Source organism: Cyanistes caeruleus, chromosome 3 (genome assembly GCF_971803275.1).
Source record: "Cyanistes caeruleus chromosome 3, bCyaCae1.hap1.1, whole genome shotgun sequence".
NCBI classification, from domain to species: domain Eukaryota; kingdom Metazoa; phylum Chordata; class Aves; order Passeriformes; family Paridae; genus Cyanistes; species Cyanistes caeruleus.
In genome coordinates this window covers 65,793,945-65,812,187 of record NC_141703.1, presented here as the reverse complement: position 1 = coordinate 65,812,187, position 18,243 = coordinate 65,793,945, and the positions used below count along the sequence as shown (strand labels likewise).

The 18,243-nt window shown below is 36.8% G+C and overlaps 1 protein-coding gene across 2 annotated transcripts in view; it reads right to left on the bottom strand.

The window, feature by feature from the left end:
- Positions 1–8,454: 8,454 nt before the first annotated feature.
- The window catches only part of DCLK1 (doublecortin like kinase 1), a 235,011-nt gene continuing 225,222 nt past the window's right edge, over positions 8,455–18,243 (bottom strand). For both annotated transcript variants that reach the window (XM_086881571.1, XM_086881570.1), the window contains one exon: positions 8,455–9,870. In XM_086881571.1, the coding sequence (XP_086737697.1) occupies positions 9,813–9,870 (58 nt within the window). In that variant the 3' untranslated portion in view covers positions 8,455–9,812. The remainder of the gene's footprint in view (positions 9,871–18,243) is intronic.

Genomic DNA, 18,243 nt, shown 5'->3' with positions numbered 1-18,243 from the left:
CTCCACATATTCCCCTTTTCATTGTGTGCAATACTTAAACATGCTGTGCTCCAGCTTCCTCCAAGTCTTTCTTCTTCTGTAATTGTAATATTTCTTCACAGCACCCCACTCTTTCAGTTTATTCAAAACAAAAAGTATTTGAAAGTCCAAATATAAAGAACAACAGTGTTAATCCCAAAAGACATAACACACACTTTTCAGCCCTTACCCCTTACTGTCATTCACTATTTAAGCCACCACTGCTCTCGAAAGCAGTCCCATCTTCCCACTGCAGCAGTCAGTTTCTTTATACCCCATTTCCTTGCATGCTGGTGCATGGAAACAATGAACAGAACCAGGTAATTAATGCAGGGCAAAGCTTTTTTATTCCCCTGGAGCAGTTTCCCTGCTCTGTTTTACACACAGATGTACAATATTTGGACCACACAAGAGAAGTAGGAGAGGAGAAAGAAACAAGTGGCCTGGAGAGGCTGGAGGTGTGTGGAAGGGAGCAGAGGAGAAAAGGGTTGACAGTGAAGGGTCACAAAAGATTATGGTGTTCACAAATCATTAGCCTTCATTTTGGCATGCCAAAATCTTGTGTTGACAGTAAGATGGAGGACAAACTCCTTGGGATGACAAAATCCAAAAGGGAAAGTACCACATATCTATAACCCTGTTGCTAATTAATAATCCTGTGGAAAAAAATAAAATATTCTAGGCAGACAAACATCCAACAGACTCTCTAGTTCTGCAGCTATGTCCTGCATCAAGAATCATTCCATGAACCAGTGGTTAAATTGCAACTATTACCTTGTAATTGAAAGTAGGGTTAAATATATGCTTTTATCAACATAGATAAAATAGCACTTTTCCTGCCTTTCAACAAAAATTATCAGAGAGCCCTGGTGGGATCTCATATTACTTGTAATTTTTATACTCCAGCACACTTGCTGATAATGAAAGAAATACAAAATTAAAATTAAATCAGAACAAATGAAAGAGTACACTATGCAATGCATTATCCTCTGATCCTTTATTGTATTTCTTAATTCACCTTCCAATTCCTAAAATCCGGCCATTTACAATCAAAATTCCAATCATTAGTGGGATTTAGCAGGCTTCCACTGTAAAATAGCATTCACATTTTTCATGAGAGTTGGTATGTACAGTGTTGAAGGGCACTAGATATAAAGCCTGTCTGTCCACAGCTGGACTGTACTTGATTTCCACACCTCTATCAAAACTCATCTCCTGTGCTGGGACACTAACACATGAAGGGAGAATTTTCTGAATAGTTACATACTTTTTTTATAATCATGTTCATCAAGGCTCACTTGGTACAGAGGTTTATGTGGGAAAGCTAGGATGTGGCTAATTCTTAAAACTTGTGCACAGATTCTCAGGAATGCAGTTGGATCTAACACCTTGGTGCTTGCTTGTGATGACTGAGTTGAAATATATTGTAATGATTGTCTGCTCAAGAAACATGAACTCAGAAGCTGAGGGCAGAGCTGAAGGATTAAGTGTTTTTTCCATTTCTATTCCTTTATCACCTAATTAGAGCAAATATTTGACATAAGAGTATGCAGCAACTTAAAAATTTAGCTCATAAATTAAGGTGATAATATCAGATGTAATTTCTGTTCACCCACATTTTAAAAATTTGTCTTTCCTCCTTATTTTTGCAGGAATGTGTAACATATAGAAGTTATTTAATTAGTACCTTGAAAATTAAAGATTCCTTTATGCCAATCAAATACATAGCAATTTCTGAGATTTCAAAAACTATTAAATTTTTTCTAAATTTAAATAACTTCGAAACTTGTTTGAAGGCCACCACTTCCTTAGATGGCTTTTTAGCAGGCATGAGAGAAGTGCTATTTAATTTCACACTCCAGTAATCCTTTAACAATTTCCTTTCAGGCAGAATATAAAATCTTATTATTAATTCCTTAATAAAACAAAAAATAAGTTATAGTGGATATGTCTTTAACCTTGGACCAATGCAAGCAATTGTTTTTTTCCCCTCAGATAAGACACCAAAGATCAGCACACATGGCAAGTGATATAACTTTGGGATATACTCAAGAGTCCTCCTCCTCCCTCTTTTTTTCACACCGACTCTCTGGAAATGCCTCTTCGGAACTGCTTGTTTTAGTATCATGCAGTCAATTTGATTCCTCCCACCCCTTAACTGCAAAGGCAAAAGTTGCCAAGATCTAACCTTACACACCTTAAATTCTATCTCCCTTTTATCTTGAAGCAATGTCACAAAGATTACACCTTGTTAAGATTAATGATAAACACCAAATTATCAGAAGTTCATATCTCAAGGGCTTATTTGCATTTTCTTACATGCTTAAATTTTCTGAAGAAAAAAAAAAAAATATCTATCACTTCGTTTTGCAAGATACAGCACCAGGAATTCCCTTGGACATTTTACACTTTACAAATAATCCTGTAATTCAACTTACCAATACCTCTCTTTCCAATTCTCAAACTCTCACCATATGATGGAACCCAGCTTCGATAGCTGTGGGCATTCTGTTTGAAAAGAAAACAAATTTATGGATGTTCTTATTCATATAAGACCTTGCTGGTCTTACTGGCAGGTTTGAAGCATTGCAGGCATCTAATGGAGATGGTCAAATAAAGCCATTACCTCCGAAGGGCAATGGTGGCAGTAGTGGAATAGTAATAGTAATAGCAGCAGTAATAGATGTGGTAGTAATGTCAGCTCTTCCTGAGAGTAACTCTCGACAAGTAAACTAAGCTTCTTTTTCATCACTGCTTTTTTTTTTTTTCAAGACACCTAAAATTATATGTGTATGAATAACTCATCACTAGCATGAAAATCTCTTAGACACATAGAAATAAAGCTGTCTTCTGGCTTTTTGAGTCCAGAGTCTTCCTATATCGAAACATATATGGGGACATATCAGAAACACCTCAAGAGGAAAGTTTTTCATGAACAGATCAAGTAGCACCTAACAATCATTTGGAGTTTCTCGGTTCCAATGGTTCTACTGGAAAAATTCTCAAAAATCTGACTGATCAGTTGGTCAGGATCCATCTTCCAAATGTCAGTCTACCCTTGTCATGGCTAATCACTATGTATGTGTTTCTCTGGCTCTATCATTTGGTGCAAACAGTTAGTTTCTCAACCTGATATTTACACATGGCTTGACAAAATGTGCAGCACTGTCGGCAGCTGTAGGCAGGTGCCAAGAAAATGGGTGCCAAGCTCTACCCAGTGTCCCCTCCCCACCCACTTAGGTAGGAAGAATACTTCTGGACATGACTGAGCACTGTGGTTTATCACCCAAGTTGATAAAGATTATCACCCAAGAGATCAAAGATTAGGAAGACATCTCCATTACAGGTGGATCAATCCACGAATTCTTTATTTCATGGACACTTTGCCCCTTCCTCTGGCCCCTGTTGCAGAAAACTTCAGGCAACATGAAGCCTCAGTATAGCAACTCAATTCTTACTGAAGCCATTTGGCATGGACTAACCAACTATATATGCACATAAATATAAAATGCATAGACATCGCCTTTTTAAAAGCTGTCATTTCCCAAAAGGACCCAGTGAGGTAGAATTGCTATTAAAAACAATTAATTTGCAGCCATTTTTTAAACACCTAATTTCCCCACTAGTCTGTGTGCAACACTACTTCAAACAGCTACACACGGTCTCATTTAGTGAATATACGAGGGAAAGGTCTGCATTATGTTTGCTAAAAGGGCTAGGATTTCAATTCCATCTGCCAAGGGGTGTGTTTGATTTGTGTATTAATTATGCCTGTTTGTAGCTGTAAATTTGCTCCAGATTAGTAGGTGATTGGTTCCACGCATGGATTCACTACACTGCATGGCTCCCTTGCACTTTTATAGTTTTCAAATGGTTCCATACTTATGCTTTTTAAATTGCTTTTGATACCTATCTTATTCAGTGTGAGCTTTCAACTCTGTCCTATTCAGACAATTTTTTTTCCCCTTAAGAGAAAACATGCCCTTTTCATCCTTCTCTTCCTGGACCCCTTTCGCTGGTGCATTGCCAGCTTTGTCCATGGTGCTACTATAAAACACAAGACAAAACTGCTTCTTTTCCCTGTCTTACAGTGAAATTCAGCACATTCACATTTAGCATTTTCTACATGAAATGACTTAAACTAATGGGTTTAGGAATTACATGAGCACTCAGCAGGGCGTATACATACCCGTTACTGTGCAAACTTTAAATGCTTGTCACGTCAAAATAAAACTCTCCCACATGTGGAACATTTTTGCTCTTGATCATTGAGTTTTCTTCCCGGTTTTCAAAATGCCCAAAAGTCCTTAGCTGTCGCCTTTGTAGTTAAGACCTGTGAGATATGCTTGAAAACATGACACATCTGAAATGAGCTGCATAAAAACTGCCTTTGTGTCCACAAATGTTTGTGTACACTTAGAAAATAAATGTTGAAGAGGTAAAGCTGATTTCTCTCATATTTTAGGAAAAGAACCGCTCTGAGCTGAAAAATCGTATGCCAAGTTTCTGCCTGAAGCAAATTTTTACAATCAAACTAAAAACCTTTGAGACTAAGAGTTTATAATGGAAATACTAACACAGCCTTAACCATGGCAGCACTAGCAGGCACTGCAATAATATGAGGAAAGCTCTCCCTGCCCACAATCTAAACTAAATAAAAAAGATGCCATTTTCCAACATATACCCCAGGCTAGCAAATAACAATGATTTAATGTACTTGCCCTGTGGTAATATAGTACCACTGCAAACCTCTGAGCCAATTTTTTCTTTTCTTTTCTTTATTTTTTCTTTTCAAACATATATGCCCCATAGGGAAAGGATTGCAATTTAGCTCTTATTTGTGGATATATCGCTTTCATTTCAACAATTCTTGAAAGCCTTCCTGCTGTCACATGCTACTGTATGCGAGCACCCAACTGAATAAAGACCCACCAGGCTTTTTCAGGAGTTTATTCATAGGTTTGGCTTTGCTTATTGTAGTATGCACCACATTTAAATTAGATGAGGGCTACTGTAAAGCAATAACATTGTCAATGACTGGAATCTCACTTTCCCCTCTAACAGTCTGAAGCAAATTAATGTATTGGTTGTTCATTAACAAGTAAACAGTTTCTGCTACAATGTCAAGGAAAAAAGAATGTGTTCATTAATATGAACAATCTTCATCTACAAAGATGATTTACACAATGCATGTAATGAGATAGCTTTCCCCTAACTAGTACACTACCAAACTGAAAAGCTGATTCTTAGGACTTTCTTGAAATTACAATATTGTTTGTTTACCAATAAGAAAGACAGTCTCAGTCACCTATGCCACCATTGTAAGCTCTATAATAAGTACTTAAAAAAAGAGAGATTTCTGGAATCACTTGTGGAATTAATAAAATTGGTAACTACAGACTTACACTGCATCAATGATACATATTATTCCTGTGATAACTTGAGCTAAAAATAAGATTAATTTGGTTATAGAAATTCCTTAAACAACAACACTTAAATTATCTCAAACTTGAATTTTTTCAAGAATTTTCTGAAAAAATCAGCAAACACTGGCTAAAAAAGCAAAGCAGTTTGGATACACCAATGTAATCAGCATGCCTAGTGCTTTTCTGTTAACCCTCTGAGTAGAACCATAGTATTCTGGATTTTTTGTATATTAATGCTATAAAAATTTTAACTTACAGAAAAACTAATTTATATGTCATGACTTAATAAATCATGTTTTAAATAGATTTGGGCTCCTCATCTCATGAGTGATTAATCCATCCTAGAATTTTAATTATCTGTTAGAGAAGCCAGTCTGTAGCACCTGTATGGGAAGCTTAGATTATTGCCCTATATTAGATGCTTAACTCTTAGACAGATACATCTAGATGAGACAATTCCCAGCTCACTACCTTATAGCTAATCCTGTGCTATCCAGTACTGCATTTTCACATCAAAGTTTGCTTACTGCATGTAAGCTCACTAGAATATAGCACTTAGGTTAGAGTCCACATTATCCCTGCTTATATTTAATTGAGAGGAATTAAGCTGGAAGTGACCCTTTTCTACTTTCCTGCTAATACAAAGATCAGGCTGTCAGACATCTCCAGAGACCAAACATTAATGACCTGAGTCACCCTTCGGAAGTGCTTGTCTCCATCTCCTTGGTGATAGATGGTGCCTACCACAACTGCCATCCATCTCTGCTAACTAAAGCAATTCTTGTTCACATTTAGCAGCAATACCAGCCAATGATTCAAAAGGGAAATGAAGAAAAAAATCAGAGGAACTGGTCTGTATTACAGTAAAATGACCACAGTGTGCTATGTGTTCTCCCAGATCATCACATTAGAAATAGTCTATTATGTTTGATTTCTTTTTTTTTTTGTTAGTGTTTCAATATTTATATTGGGCACAGATTCTGTCTTCACTTACCCCCAAGAACTCAGAGGTTAGGTTAAAAAAAATTGGCAGTCACTTCCAAACAAGCCTAAACCATTGTAGCTTCCATGAAACCATAAATATATATACATATATATGGATATATTAAAATATATATCTATGGATATATGGATATATTTTAAATCATCACCACAAACTCTTTTGAAACAGTTCAAATATTCAGATACCTTTCCTTGAAACCTAAAATAGGATATCAGCAATTTGAAACACAGTCTCTCACAAACCTAAAAATAACTTAGAGAAATATTTTTATAGTTATGTTCATAAAACATGAACCAAAGATCAGAAACATAAGATGCTGGGGATGAGTAGGATTTTCAGGATCTAGGATTATTTTTACATACATTTTAAGTAATACAAGATGGTCTAAGATGAAGGAGCCAAACATCTTATTTTAATGATAACCCTGTATTCCAAAGCAAAGAAAAGGTGACAGGAAAATCCCAGATGGGTTTTTGAATAATATTTCTCATGCATAAGGGTGAAACGTATTTTTTCCTCCTGACTCTCTCTCTAATTAAGAAGAATGAACATTGGCCTTTGCTTTAAGACTGCCAAATTTTCACAAGAGTCAAGGAGCATGTGGTATCAATGGACACTTTTTTATTACCACATGTATGTCTTGCATTTACATGTCTGAGCTGTATCTCTTCTAAAAGGAAGGCTGTGATAAAATGTGGGAAGGTCAGTGCTGGTCAAACTTGTGCCAGATTCTGACCTACTGTAAATTAGGGTAGGTAAGCGGCAAAGAAGGCTTTATCTTGACTGAGGTTTTGATCCTATGGAAAAATAATCCTTGTCCCATCCAAAAGTTACAGATGTACAACCATTAAGATGGCAGTGGTTGCTCCCTATCTACTGAGCATCTTCTCTCCACAACAAGTTGAGGGTTGGATGGTTATAGCCAAGGATCTGACACACAGATACAACCCTTTCCCAAAGCCTAAAATCCGAGAACTTTTACATGGCAGTTCCTTTGTCCCTTCACCTCCTGCCCCAATGGAGTTCTCTTATTTGCTTCACTTGCTTTAAAACGTTGTTACTCAGGTTCCAGACAGAGTAACTGAGGCCATAAACAGGCCTTCTGCTCACAGACATACATTCAGAGATCAGTCTCCCGATGGCTTCGATGACTTTCTAGTAAACTCATAATTTGAAGTTGGTGTCTGATGTAAGTTTCCACCAGCAGTTCCTTCTACAGTCAATGGAGTGAGACCAATAGGTTAATCAAAACATGAGTCCTGGCTAAAATGTGTGCCCATGTCAGGTAAGATGAATCAAACCTGGAATGCTCATCTCTCTGTATTACCCAGAAAGCCTGGAGAACCAATTTCTACTAAATATCTCACTTCTAGATTATCAATATTGGATGAATTAAAAAAAAAATCTGTAAGAAATACTTATACCACTTGTGTGAAGATCCACAAGATTAAATTCCTGTGTTTAAAGTCTTCAGAGCTTTCAATATATAAATTTTCATGTCTGAGGCAATGAAAGATGTACTTTGTAGGATGAAGAAATGGAATTCCAATGTTTCTTGAACTATAGTTCAACTGATACTTCCACCTAGAAGTGCAAAAGAGCTTTACACTAGCCCCCACCAGCTGAAGATATACATTGGCTGCCACAACTGCTCATACGGACAGTTCAATGAACAAACACCACTCAGAATGGGAACGATTCTGTGGGCAACTTGCCCTGTTCCTGAAAAATTTATTTATACTTCCCAGAAAGCTGAGAAAATCTGCATGTCATTTTTTGAAGTATATTGATACTTCTGGCTGTGTAATAGGAAAGGAAAAGGAAGAAAGGAAGAAAGAGATAAAGGGCAAGGTTGGAGGAAGATAAAGAGTGAGAGAAAGAGAGAGAGAGAGAGAGAGAGAGAGAGAAAGAGGAAACCATATGTGACTTTTAAAAAACACTGTGAGAAAACTTTAGCTTTGGAGGAGAAAATTCCATTTTTATATGATCAATAAAAGAAACTATAAATTTCACAATGTTTTTTATTTTAGAACATGATTTTGAAAGTTTCTTCTTTCATTGAAGTGAAATTCTGAGCCTTTTTTTTTTTTTTTAATTATCACATCTGAAGCAAAAGTCTACAGACTATATTATTTCTGTGGAAGCCAACTTTATGATAATGGTCAAATAAAAAGCTGTAATGTTGTCTTGAGGTTTTAACAAACCAGTAATATAGATATACTCTGTGTAAATGCCCATTTTATTAAATATTACAAATAAAACTGGTGAATCATTTTTAGTTTCTCCATTCTAAAGACAAAACTTTTGCTAATTCAATTTAGGCTTTACATATATATTAAATGACTTGTATTTTCCCCGATTTAGAAGTACTCTAGCTATTTAAAGGGTAATGCTCATTAGTGTTAATCTTTTTAAATGGCTCTGCTGGAATAACCAGGTCATGCCAAGAGGGTGCCTGTACATTCCTGAATGTGATGCAAAGGAACCAGGAATTTCTCAACTAGATCATTACATACTATTACACGACAGAAAGTGTCCTCAAGCAATTTCCCAAAACACGACATTATCATTAGCAGCAAACTATATGGAAGCAATCTTTTGTAGCCATCATCATGTTATCTTCTGTAAACCATGAGAATGCCCTAAATGAATTTCCCGTTTAACCCTGCACCATATCCTCCAATATCAGTCACTCTGTGTGGAAGTACAATGCAGGTTTGGAATGAGCTGCTGCAGAAGATACCATTTGTTTAATTTTATTTTCAGTTTTAAGCCTATATTTATAATTCCTAAGCAGTAGTACATTTGATATATTTTTGGCCAGAAATAGGCAAGGAACTTCAGGATACTATAAAAGATATGTGCGTATAAAAGCAAAAAAGCCAGAATAAGACCCTAATATGGGTTGTCAAGATTCAAGGTGATCATTTACTCAGAGGGTTAACATGTGCTAAAATTACATACTGCAGTTCCTAGCTCCACTGATGAAAACATTCACTGCTTCTATCTTTAAATAAAAAAGCAAAATAGCCTTAACCCTTTGAGGATCTTAGTAGCAGCAAGTCGCAATCTAAACAGAGAACAAGTATTTCAATCAATTAGGAAATTATTCTTACAAAGATTCTGTGAGCACCCTTTTGTGTTCCACCATCCCAGCGTTTACTGCTGGATAGATCAGCTGTATTCACTCCACACGGCCTGAAGTAGTTTCAGGGTCTCAAAGGGTTAAAGCCAAGACTTTTGAGAAAAAGTGTTTTATTAAAAGGGTGAGTTAGGTGAGCGAACAGTCTCGGATGAACTTGGTGAATAGTCTTCCGATTCGGAGTTGAGTTCGGGTGGAGCTTGCTGAGCCTTATAACGTCCCCTCACATCCTGGTTGCGTCTTCGTCGGAAAACCTGCCTCTCCTTATCAAGAGCGGTGGTCTGGCAGGGGCATAAAATGAGAATAAATGAAATTAGGCTGTGTGTGAAATGCAAAGATAATGAAAACCATGAGGTTTTATGTGGCCTGCAAATACCAGGGATAATAAATGTACAGACCAAATTAAGCCTGCTCTGTCTCAGTCAGGTCTGAAAGGTTGAGCCCACAACATAGCTAAATGCTTTAAAAAGTGCATTTTCCAAACCTTAAGAGGTAGCGTGACATCATCAAGCAGATACAGTGCCATATATATGGATGCCATATGTTCTACTTCTGGATGTTATTAATTTCATCCTTTAACAGGATCAAATTTCAAGCCAAATACCAAGTGACCTTCCCCCCACCCTTCTCAAAGTATAAATCTGTTTCTACAGGCAAGGCAGAGATGTACACTTGTCTTTGATTTGACCTAATGAAGGCTGATACACACTCACCCGTGTTCAAGTCAGTGCAATCAGCTAACAAAGATGGATTGTGATGAAGTTGTCAGACAAGAGAGAAAAACAAACACCGAAGGGAGCTAGCCCAGCTCCTTGACACATCATGCCGCTCAATGGATGTTCTTAGGGAGAACGCTGAAGAGCTCTGACGGAAAGACCTGTTTAGCCTGACCACACTGTCTCTTCCTGTTAACCAAGGTCTGGTGAATTCAATACTCTGCTAATTTTATCCACGTCTAGATAAGGTGTCCAGGAATGTGAAAAAGCAATATTTACCTGATGGGCATTGTTTTTTGATCATTCTGCCATTTATTGAGAATGCGATTCTTATTAAGATGGCCGTAACTTCTAGCCACCTCCTTTCTTCTGCTTTTCTGGCACATTTATGAGGTGAAACTTCAACCCAAGTAAGGGTAGCCCTAGTTTGACTATCAGTTTCAAGCACAGGCCTGGGTTTTGCTGTCTCCTTGATTATGGGATCTTAGACTGCAGTCCCTGAAATCATTGTAAAATTATAAATTCACAGGATGGCCTTGATTCAGCAAGAGCACTTTGACACATGGTTAGCTGCTTCTGAAGCAGGGCTGTCCCCTTAAATCCTATCCCACGACTCTTTTGAAAAAAGCAAAACGGGAAAAGGCAGGTGACCAGTAAGATGACATACAAAATGCAACCAAGTATCTAATCATGGCACTGGAAGCAAAGATAACTTTGAGAACTTAATAGGTTTCACTCAAAAGGCTTGTAAAATTTGTCCCTATAATGAAAAGGTCTATTTAAAGGAATGCAGCCAAAAGGTTATTCTGCTTCAAAGGATTTACTGTGTTCTCTTAAGATATGCATGACTGATTTCTCTAGAAAATTTACCACTTACAGTGTGAGCCTCATAGGAGAGAAGAAATGTATTTATAGCCAACACAGTTTTGAGACTGAAATGAAAACTAAATCCATCATACTGGTGCAGAATAGCATTAGAGCAATCCATGCTTTCAAATAATGCAACCAGCATTCAATAATGATGTAACAGAGACAGAAAGATGGACAGGAGTACAGAACTACTATAGCAAATGGATTTAGTTTGGCTATATTGCTGAACTATTATTTTTGTGTCCAGAAATATTTTTCTGTCTCCTATATAGTGCTACTTTAAAAGGGTAAAATGATCCACTTTGATAAGTTCATCCCTATATTTTAAATGATAATTGCTACAAAATCCAACACTTTTCATCTGCCAATTTTTTTTAATTTCTTTTGTTTACTGCTATCTTTTGGTTAAGAGAGCTAATTAGTATTTTCTATGCCTTCTATGGTTCTTAGCCTTGAACCAATTCGGTTTTTGATTATTTTTAATGTGAAACAGAAGAATACCAAGATCTTTTACACACAGTGAATATACTGCTTACAGTATGTAATTTTGTGTGAAAATTGAAAAGAATGGCATATATTACCCCTCTATAAAATACAGATTTCCATTTAAAGGATATTTTTTTATGCTTACAGGAAATAAGCATTTATTTAAAGTTTAAACCACATCACATCATCCTGTCGTAATAGATACTCTCCCCTGAGAAACTTAAACATTTCTTGTTGAATAAATAAAAATCCTTGTATTAAATTCAGAATTTATTTTTAAAACCTACTACATGAGAATGGCAAATGCATATGTAAAATCTGAAGGTATTTAAATTTAGATAACTTACACATAAAGGAATGTATAAGAAAACAGTTTTTTTAGGATATTGCTTTTTATAAACAACAAAGATAACTAGGTACCAGGACATCTTTTAAAAGATGCCTTTAAAAATAAACCCAAGATATTATCTTTCTATGATTGTTGGAAAAGCTTTAGAGACTCGTCTTTAAATCTGCTTAAATATACGTAAAGTCATTCCCTCCCTCAATAATAAAAAATATTAAGCTAATGCCTGACTGTCTCACCTAATCTAGCACCCTTATGGTGCTCTAGTTTGTCAGGCCAAAACCATGTATTGTTTTGTTTTTCTTTCCTAACCCTTCAGAAACTTCCTGAGATATTTTGTGACTGTTTTTCTTTACATTTTTATCCAGTGTTTGGCCTGGATTGATCTAATTGTTCTTAGTAAAGACATCCTTTTAGAGTCTGGGGCATTATTGTGGTTTCTCTCCTGGGCTGAGAGACATCCAGCACATTTCTCACCCAAAAAGCTTATTGAATAAAAAGTTACAAAGTCACAGAGAGTCGAAGAGGTCAGTATTTATCCAGTGAAAGCGAAAATACACAGGTCATATTCTAATGTTTAGTGTTTACCACGTCAGAACTACGAAATGGGGCACTTCTGGCAACAGAGTGTTCAGTCCTTACAGAACTTGCAAGAACAGGGTTATTTTCTCCAATGTTTCGATGACATTTGACACTCCAGTGTGTAACACACTGCTGATGGTATTGTGGCTCTGCATTCTGCAAAAAATGCTATTTTTCACTTAATGATGTCGTGGTTACTTTTTACCTCAAAAGAATTTCAAAATATGACAGTTCCATCCTTTGCAATGCAGAGAAGATGGTAAGATAGATACAAATGAGTATTGACTGCATGTGTTTTGTAAGTGTGATTTTCACCTCCTGTATTTTCTTGTGGACATGGACATATTCCAAAAATCAGCTTTTTCATTATTATTGATGTTTTTGTAACAAAGGCCTCTTATACACATTGCCTTGGTTTAACAGATGCACTCTTTCACCTGCTGTTCATCTGGGTGGTTCACCGGTGCATGAACCAGTCCATTATGGATTTCCAGGACATTTCTACTTCAAGCGACCCTTTCAATGAATAATAGGAGGATCTGAAGTGCACTTATGCTTCACAGGGCTGCAAATCCCATATTTTCATTATCACATTTTGACATTTTATTTTTCCTGGCTCTAGGTTAGAGACTGAAAACTTTGAGCACTATATGAGAGTAATGGCAACTAAAATGCAGACAGCATTCTTATTTAAGACATGCAGCTGCCCTTCTGCAATCCATATGAGAAAATGCAGAGCTTCTTATCCAGCAGAAGATAAGTAGATTGCCTCTAATAATTTGGTGGTGATAGGTCTGAAGTACTTCATTAAGAACTAATGTATTTTGCATCAACATTTAGTAATCCTGACATCCAGTACCAAATGGTTACCAAGCCATTTTTGGAAATGCATTTAATTAGTAGTACCAGAGCATTGTTTTAAAATATCATTTTTTCTGTTATTGACATATTTCTCCAGGATTTTTCCTTAAAGAGTGTCTTCATTCTGATTTCTGCCACTTGAAATTACAGGAATCCTGAGACATACAATTTTATTTTTTATCTTGGAAAACACTGCACTATGTATTTATGAACAGATTTTCAAAAACTACAACTGCTTTGATATATGTGGTGGATTTGCCACATTTAGGAAAAGCCTTATTTTAGCTGTGGGCTGATATTTTCTGTCAGGCCAGTAATTACTGGATTAAAGAAACTGAATTTTATGAAAGTTAGCAGTGACTGTTATTCTTTTCACTTGTCTTAATTTACTGCTGGCCACCAAGTATAGATATATATTAGTTCCATTAATAAAAGAACATTAATGTGCATTTTGCCTCTTAGTCCATACATTATTCATACCAGCTAGGAGACTAAACTGGGGATGCAGCTGTTCACGCATTAATCTAAGAAACCCTTCCCTTCCCTTGCTTTTATTCTGCAGGAGTATACTTGCAATTTGTTAGCAATTTTTGTGAACCTTTGTTTAGCGTGTGGAATTAGATGAATATACGTATTGAAACACTGGTATTTTTCTCCAAGTACATCCTTTTATATCCACAGTTTTACACACACAGTCAAATGCTCTCACCCAGATAAGTTTATCTTATTTCTTTAAACTTCTGTCTAGTGACTTTTATACATTAAAAGATTTCCTTGCTCTGAAAAAGACCATTAAACATTGCTTGAGGTACAAGCCAGGCAGCCCTTCAGTCTCATATTTTATTTAATTTATTTTCCATGGGTTTCTCAGGTTATAGATATATATATATATTTATATATACACAATATATATTCATATATATATATATATATATATATATATAAGTGTGATTGATTCATGAATCAAGACACTTTTTTGAGAGTACTTCATACTTAGCAATGCACCTCAGTCCAGGAGCAAGACACTCATGGTATTTTTAGTCCCTCAGGCACAAGGTATAACTAAGTCAAGTTACACGGTGATTTGGAGACGTGCAAATGACCACATCGAGGGGACAAATTAATCGAGTGGATTTGAACCCAGACCTCCAAATACAAAAGCACAATGCTTTAGCACACCATGTAACTTCTGGCATGAAATTTAGCTAAAATGAAAGTAAAAAAGAAAGAAAACCAAATCAATGCTTTGTACTGCATTGGTAAGTGAACACAAAGACAAGTATTCTATATACATAACTGTTGAATTCATATTGCTGTGTTTAAGTTTTTGTTTACTCTTTGACATCCCCCTTTTTAGAGACACAATTCCTCAGCTGGTTTCAATTACATGTGGAAGAGAGTTAGTGCCAAGTTGTTTGCATGAGTAAATTTTATTTATAGTTTGTAAATCAGTTGTGGTTTTTTTTTACTCAAAGATCGGGAGATTTTAAATTATTTTAGGTATCTGCCTGTATTTACCAATATTCAGTTTACAGAAGGTTTTATGTTATTCAAAATGGCAATTTACAGATAGCAAGACTGAATCCCAGCTTCCTTATCCCATCATCAAGATGTCTGGCTGTAACTTTTGACTTGAAAGTGTGTTGTATCCACTTGGGACAGGTGTAAGTAACTCAACAGATGCAAAGTAATGTGAACTAGGAACCAAACACAGAGGATGGAATTATGGGTTTTCAAATGAGCTATTTAGATATATTTTTAACTGTGACAGTGAGAACTGTATTTTAAAAATCTAGTATTTATGAATTTAATATTGACCAGATTGATAATTTTGTTAAGCATCTAGTATAACTCATCTCCTTTCTATTGTCATTATATATTCATATATATATATGATAGATCATTAATGACTTTTCCATACACTTCCTGGATTATATTTTACCCATTTTGCTTTTCTAGGTGTCTTGGATATATAGAAAATAACATACCCTAATATTCTATACTAATATAATATATATACTAATGCACAGACTGACATTTTCTACTAATACTCTGCTGGATGCAACCACTCTGTGCTCCTTTGATACTCTGAATCCGCCCAGTCTTCAGGGTTTTAACTGGAACCTACAAGACTTGTCCCCTACTGATGCTGCTTTGGCCTTTACCGCACCTCTGACTGCATGGCTGATATTCCAACAATATTTGGTGGATTGGCTTTAAAGCATGTCTGGGGTGCAAATGAATTTACTGATTTCGTCCCTATGTTTTCCCTGATCCTCATATTCAAGGAACTGTGAAAGATTTTCCAGACATTATAGCTCATGCCAGCTACAACAACTCCTGCTGTATCTAAAAAAACATGTCACTTCTGCATGTATTATCTCACTGGAAGGGAATAAAAGAGGATGCAGAATACATTCAGAAAAAACAGGATTTTGAAGGACTTTGAAAACAGAAGTCTTTTAGGCAGAGAAAGGACAAGGTTTTCTGGCTGTTGAAGAAGGAAATTGTGCAATTTTAAAAGTATTTTAGAAGACTTCTAGAAACTACAGATAGAAACAAAAATAGGGGCGCAGAAGAAACGAGTAGTTTCACACTAACAAAGAGAGCATTACATTTTCCTTGAGATATGGTTTCATTTTTAGCTGTACTTGTGAATTCAGAATAATTTTCATGAGCCTGTGATAAATTATTTGTTTTATAGACATGAATTGATGAACCTTTTCATATGTTTTGCATCTGCACTACTAAAAACTAAACACTTTCTACATCAAAATGGTTTTATTTAGACTAAAACTTTGGTCACCACAGCAGCTGCATGTTTCTGGGAGATGAGAGAGGCCCAAACACAGGGCAGTGCTCGGTCCACTGTACCCCCTTGCAGAGGATTTCCTAATTAAGCATCCACGCCTAGAAGCCCTGATCTCCCAATTTGCCTTTCCACACTAGGTGCACAGTTTAGAAAGCCCTAATTATAAACACTGTTGTTACTGCCCCCAGCTGGAAAACAGAGCAGTTTATGTGTGAATAAGAGAGATTATCGCCCATCTGCTCCAGCCCATTATTCAGGGTTGTGTCATTTTGTATGCTGATGGCAGCCATTACTAGTGCTTTAGTCAAATGACTTTTTTTTTTTTTTTATATATAGCTTTATTTATTTACCAAGTTGCAGACTTAGAGCCTTCCCCCGACCTCTTCAAAATGCATATGGTTCGTTTCAAAACACGGGCAATGCAGTTAAACTGAGTCAAGGCCAATCTGAGATGTCCACTTGTCTCACAGGCTCCTGCTTCTGGTGATCTGCTCCCCCAGAAGCAGGGGTTTTAAAAGAGCCAAATATTGTGTATAGCAAATGGAAGGACTTTCTTTGCTTGCTATCTTTTTAAAATGTAAAATAAAAAATGTAAATCAGAAAAAGTGTGTAAACTGACCATGGACAGCAATTAAACTCCAGGAAGATAAATGAAGCTCATGTGATCTTCCCCACCATTTTACAGAGCAGTCATTAAATTTGCAACTCTTCGTTAAAGTTCTGCTTGACAGAAAATGCTGTCTTTCCTACTTCGGCAGAAAATTCCTCTAATACTATCAAACCCACAGTCATCTAAAGCTGGGCACTCAGGTCCCATTCCCCCTTCTCCAAAACCAAGGAGCACGAAGGAGGATGCCAAGTGAAAGGACAGATCAGCAGGTTTTGCTCTGCCCTTGCAGGTCACGGTGGATTTGCAGCCACCACCACAAGTGCGATAGGGTGGAACTAGATGAATTACAGGCACTGCTGCACACTCCAGCACCTGGAGTGAGAGTCTTTCTCAATTTTTGCTAGCCAGCGTTCTGCTCATGAATTGGATTGACTTTTCTACTTTTTGCCTGAAAAATAGGCTTCGTTTTGGGTTTGTTTTGTTTTTCTTTCCCCAGAACATCCATGTCAGAAACTACTTAGCCCTCAGTGTGCGCTCAGGGAACCGTTAGGTTTTATGGAAAGCGTGCTGTAGCCCGATCCATGCACTTGGTGAAATGATCCAGGGTGGGAGTGTTACTTTACTGGAAACACTCACAGTGACCATCTCTGCTGTTTTGCTAAGGTGGTTACTTTGCTGAGGTTTTACAAACCCCTCACAGACAAGTTTTTAAAGGCAGTGTTAGAAAACACCGATTTCACAGTAAGCTTACAAAAATTTCTCCAGCCATCAAAATGTAGGTCTTGTGAGTAATAAGGAAAAGGACAGCAAGTAACCACTTGATAGAAATTCCAGAGCCCTGGCTTTATTGAGGAGGCGTGTGGGCCTCTTGTGGGCTATCAGACCTGGAACCCTCCTCGCCCCCACTCCAGAATAAGCCCCTCCCGCCCAGAGCCCCATTTTATCATACAAGTTAAGGCAGCTAACGCAACCCTGGCACAGTTACACAATGAAGAAAAATATATCCAAGAGACTCATGCAATATTTAAAAAAAAAAAAAAAATCAAATCAAAATAAATAGGTATCAGAAGGGTTTTAAAAAGAAAAGAGAAGGAATGCATTGTTAGAAACACAAGCTTACCAGCACATACAATGCATTGTATTTCAGTGAACTTGGGAGAGTTTCTATGCCCACATTATGCAAATGCATTGTTCAATCTAAGGTAAGGATTGTGTTTAGTGGGTTTAAAATGACAGTATATAGCTCCACATCTTGTATGGAAAAAGAGGAAAATATATGCTGAGAGCCTGTTGCTGCTCCGTGTGTTTTGAAACAGGAGCACAGGGGAAGCAGATGCCTTAACAAGCAGAAGGGAGGGGGAGGGTGCGTAC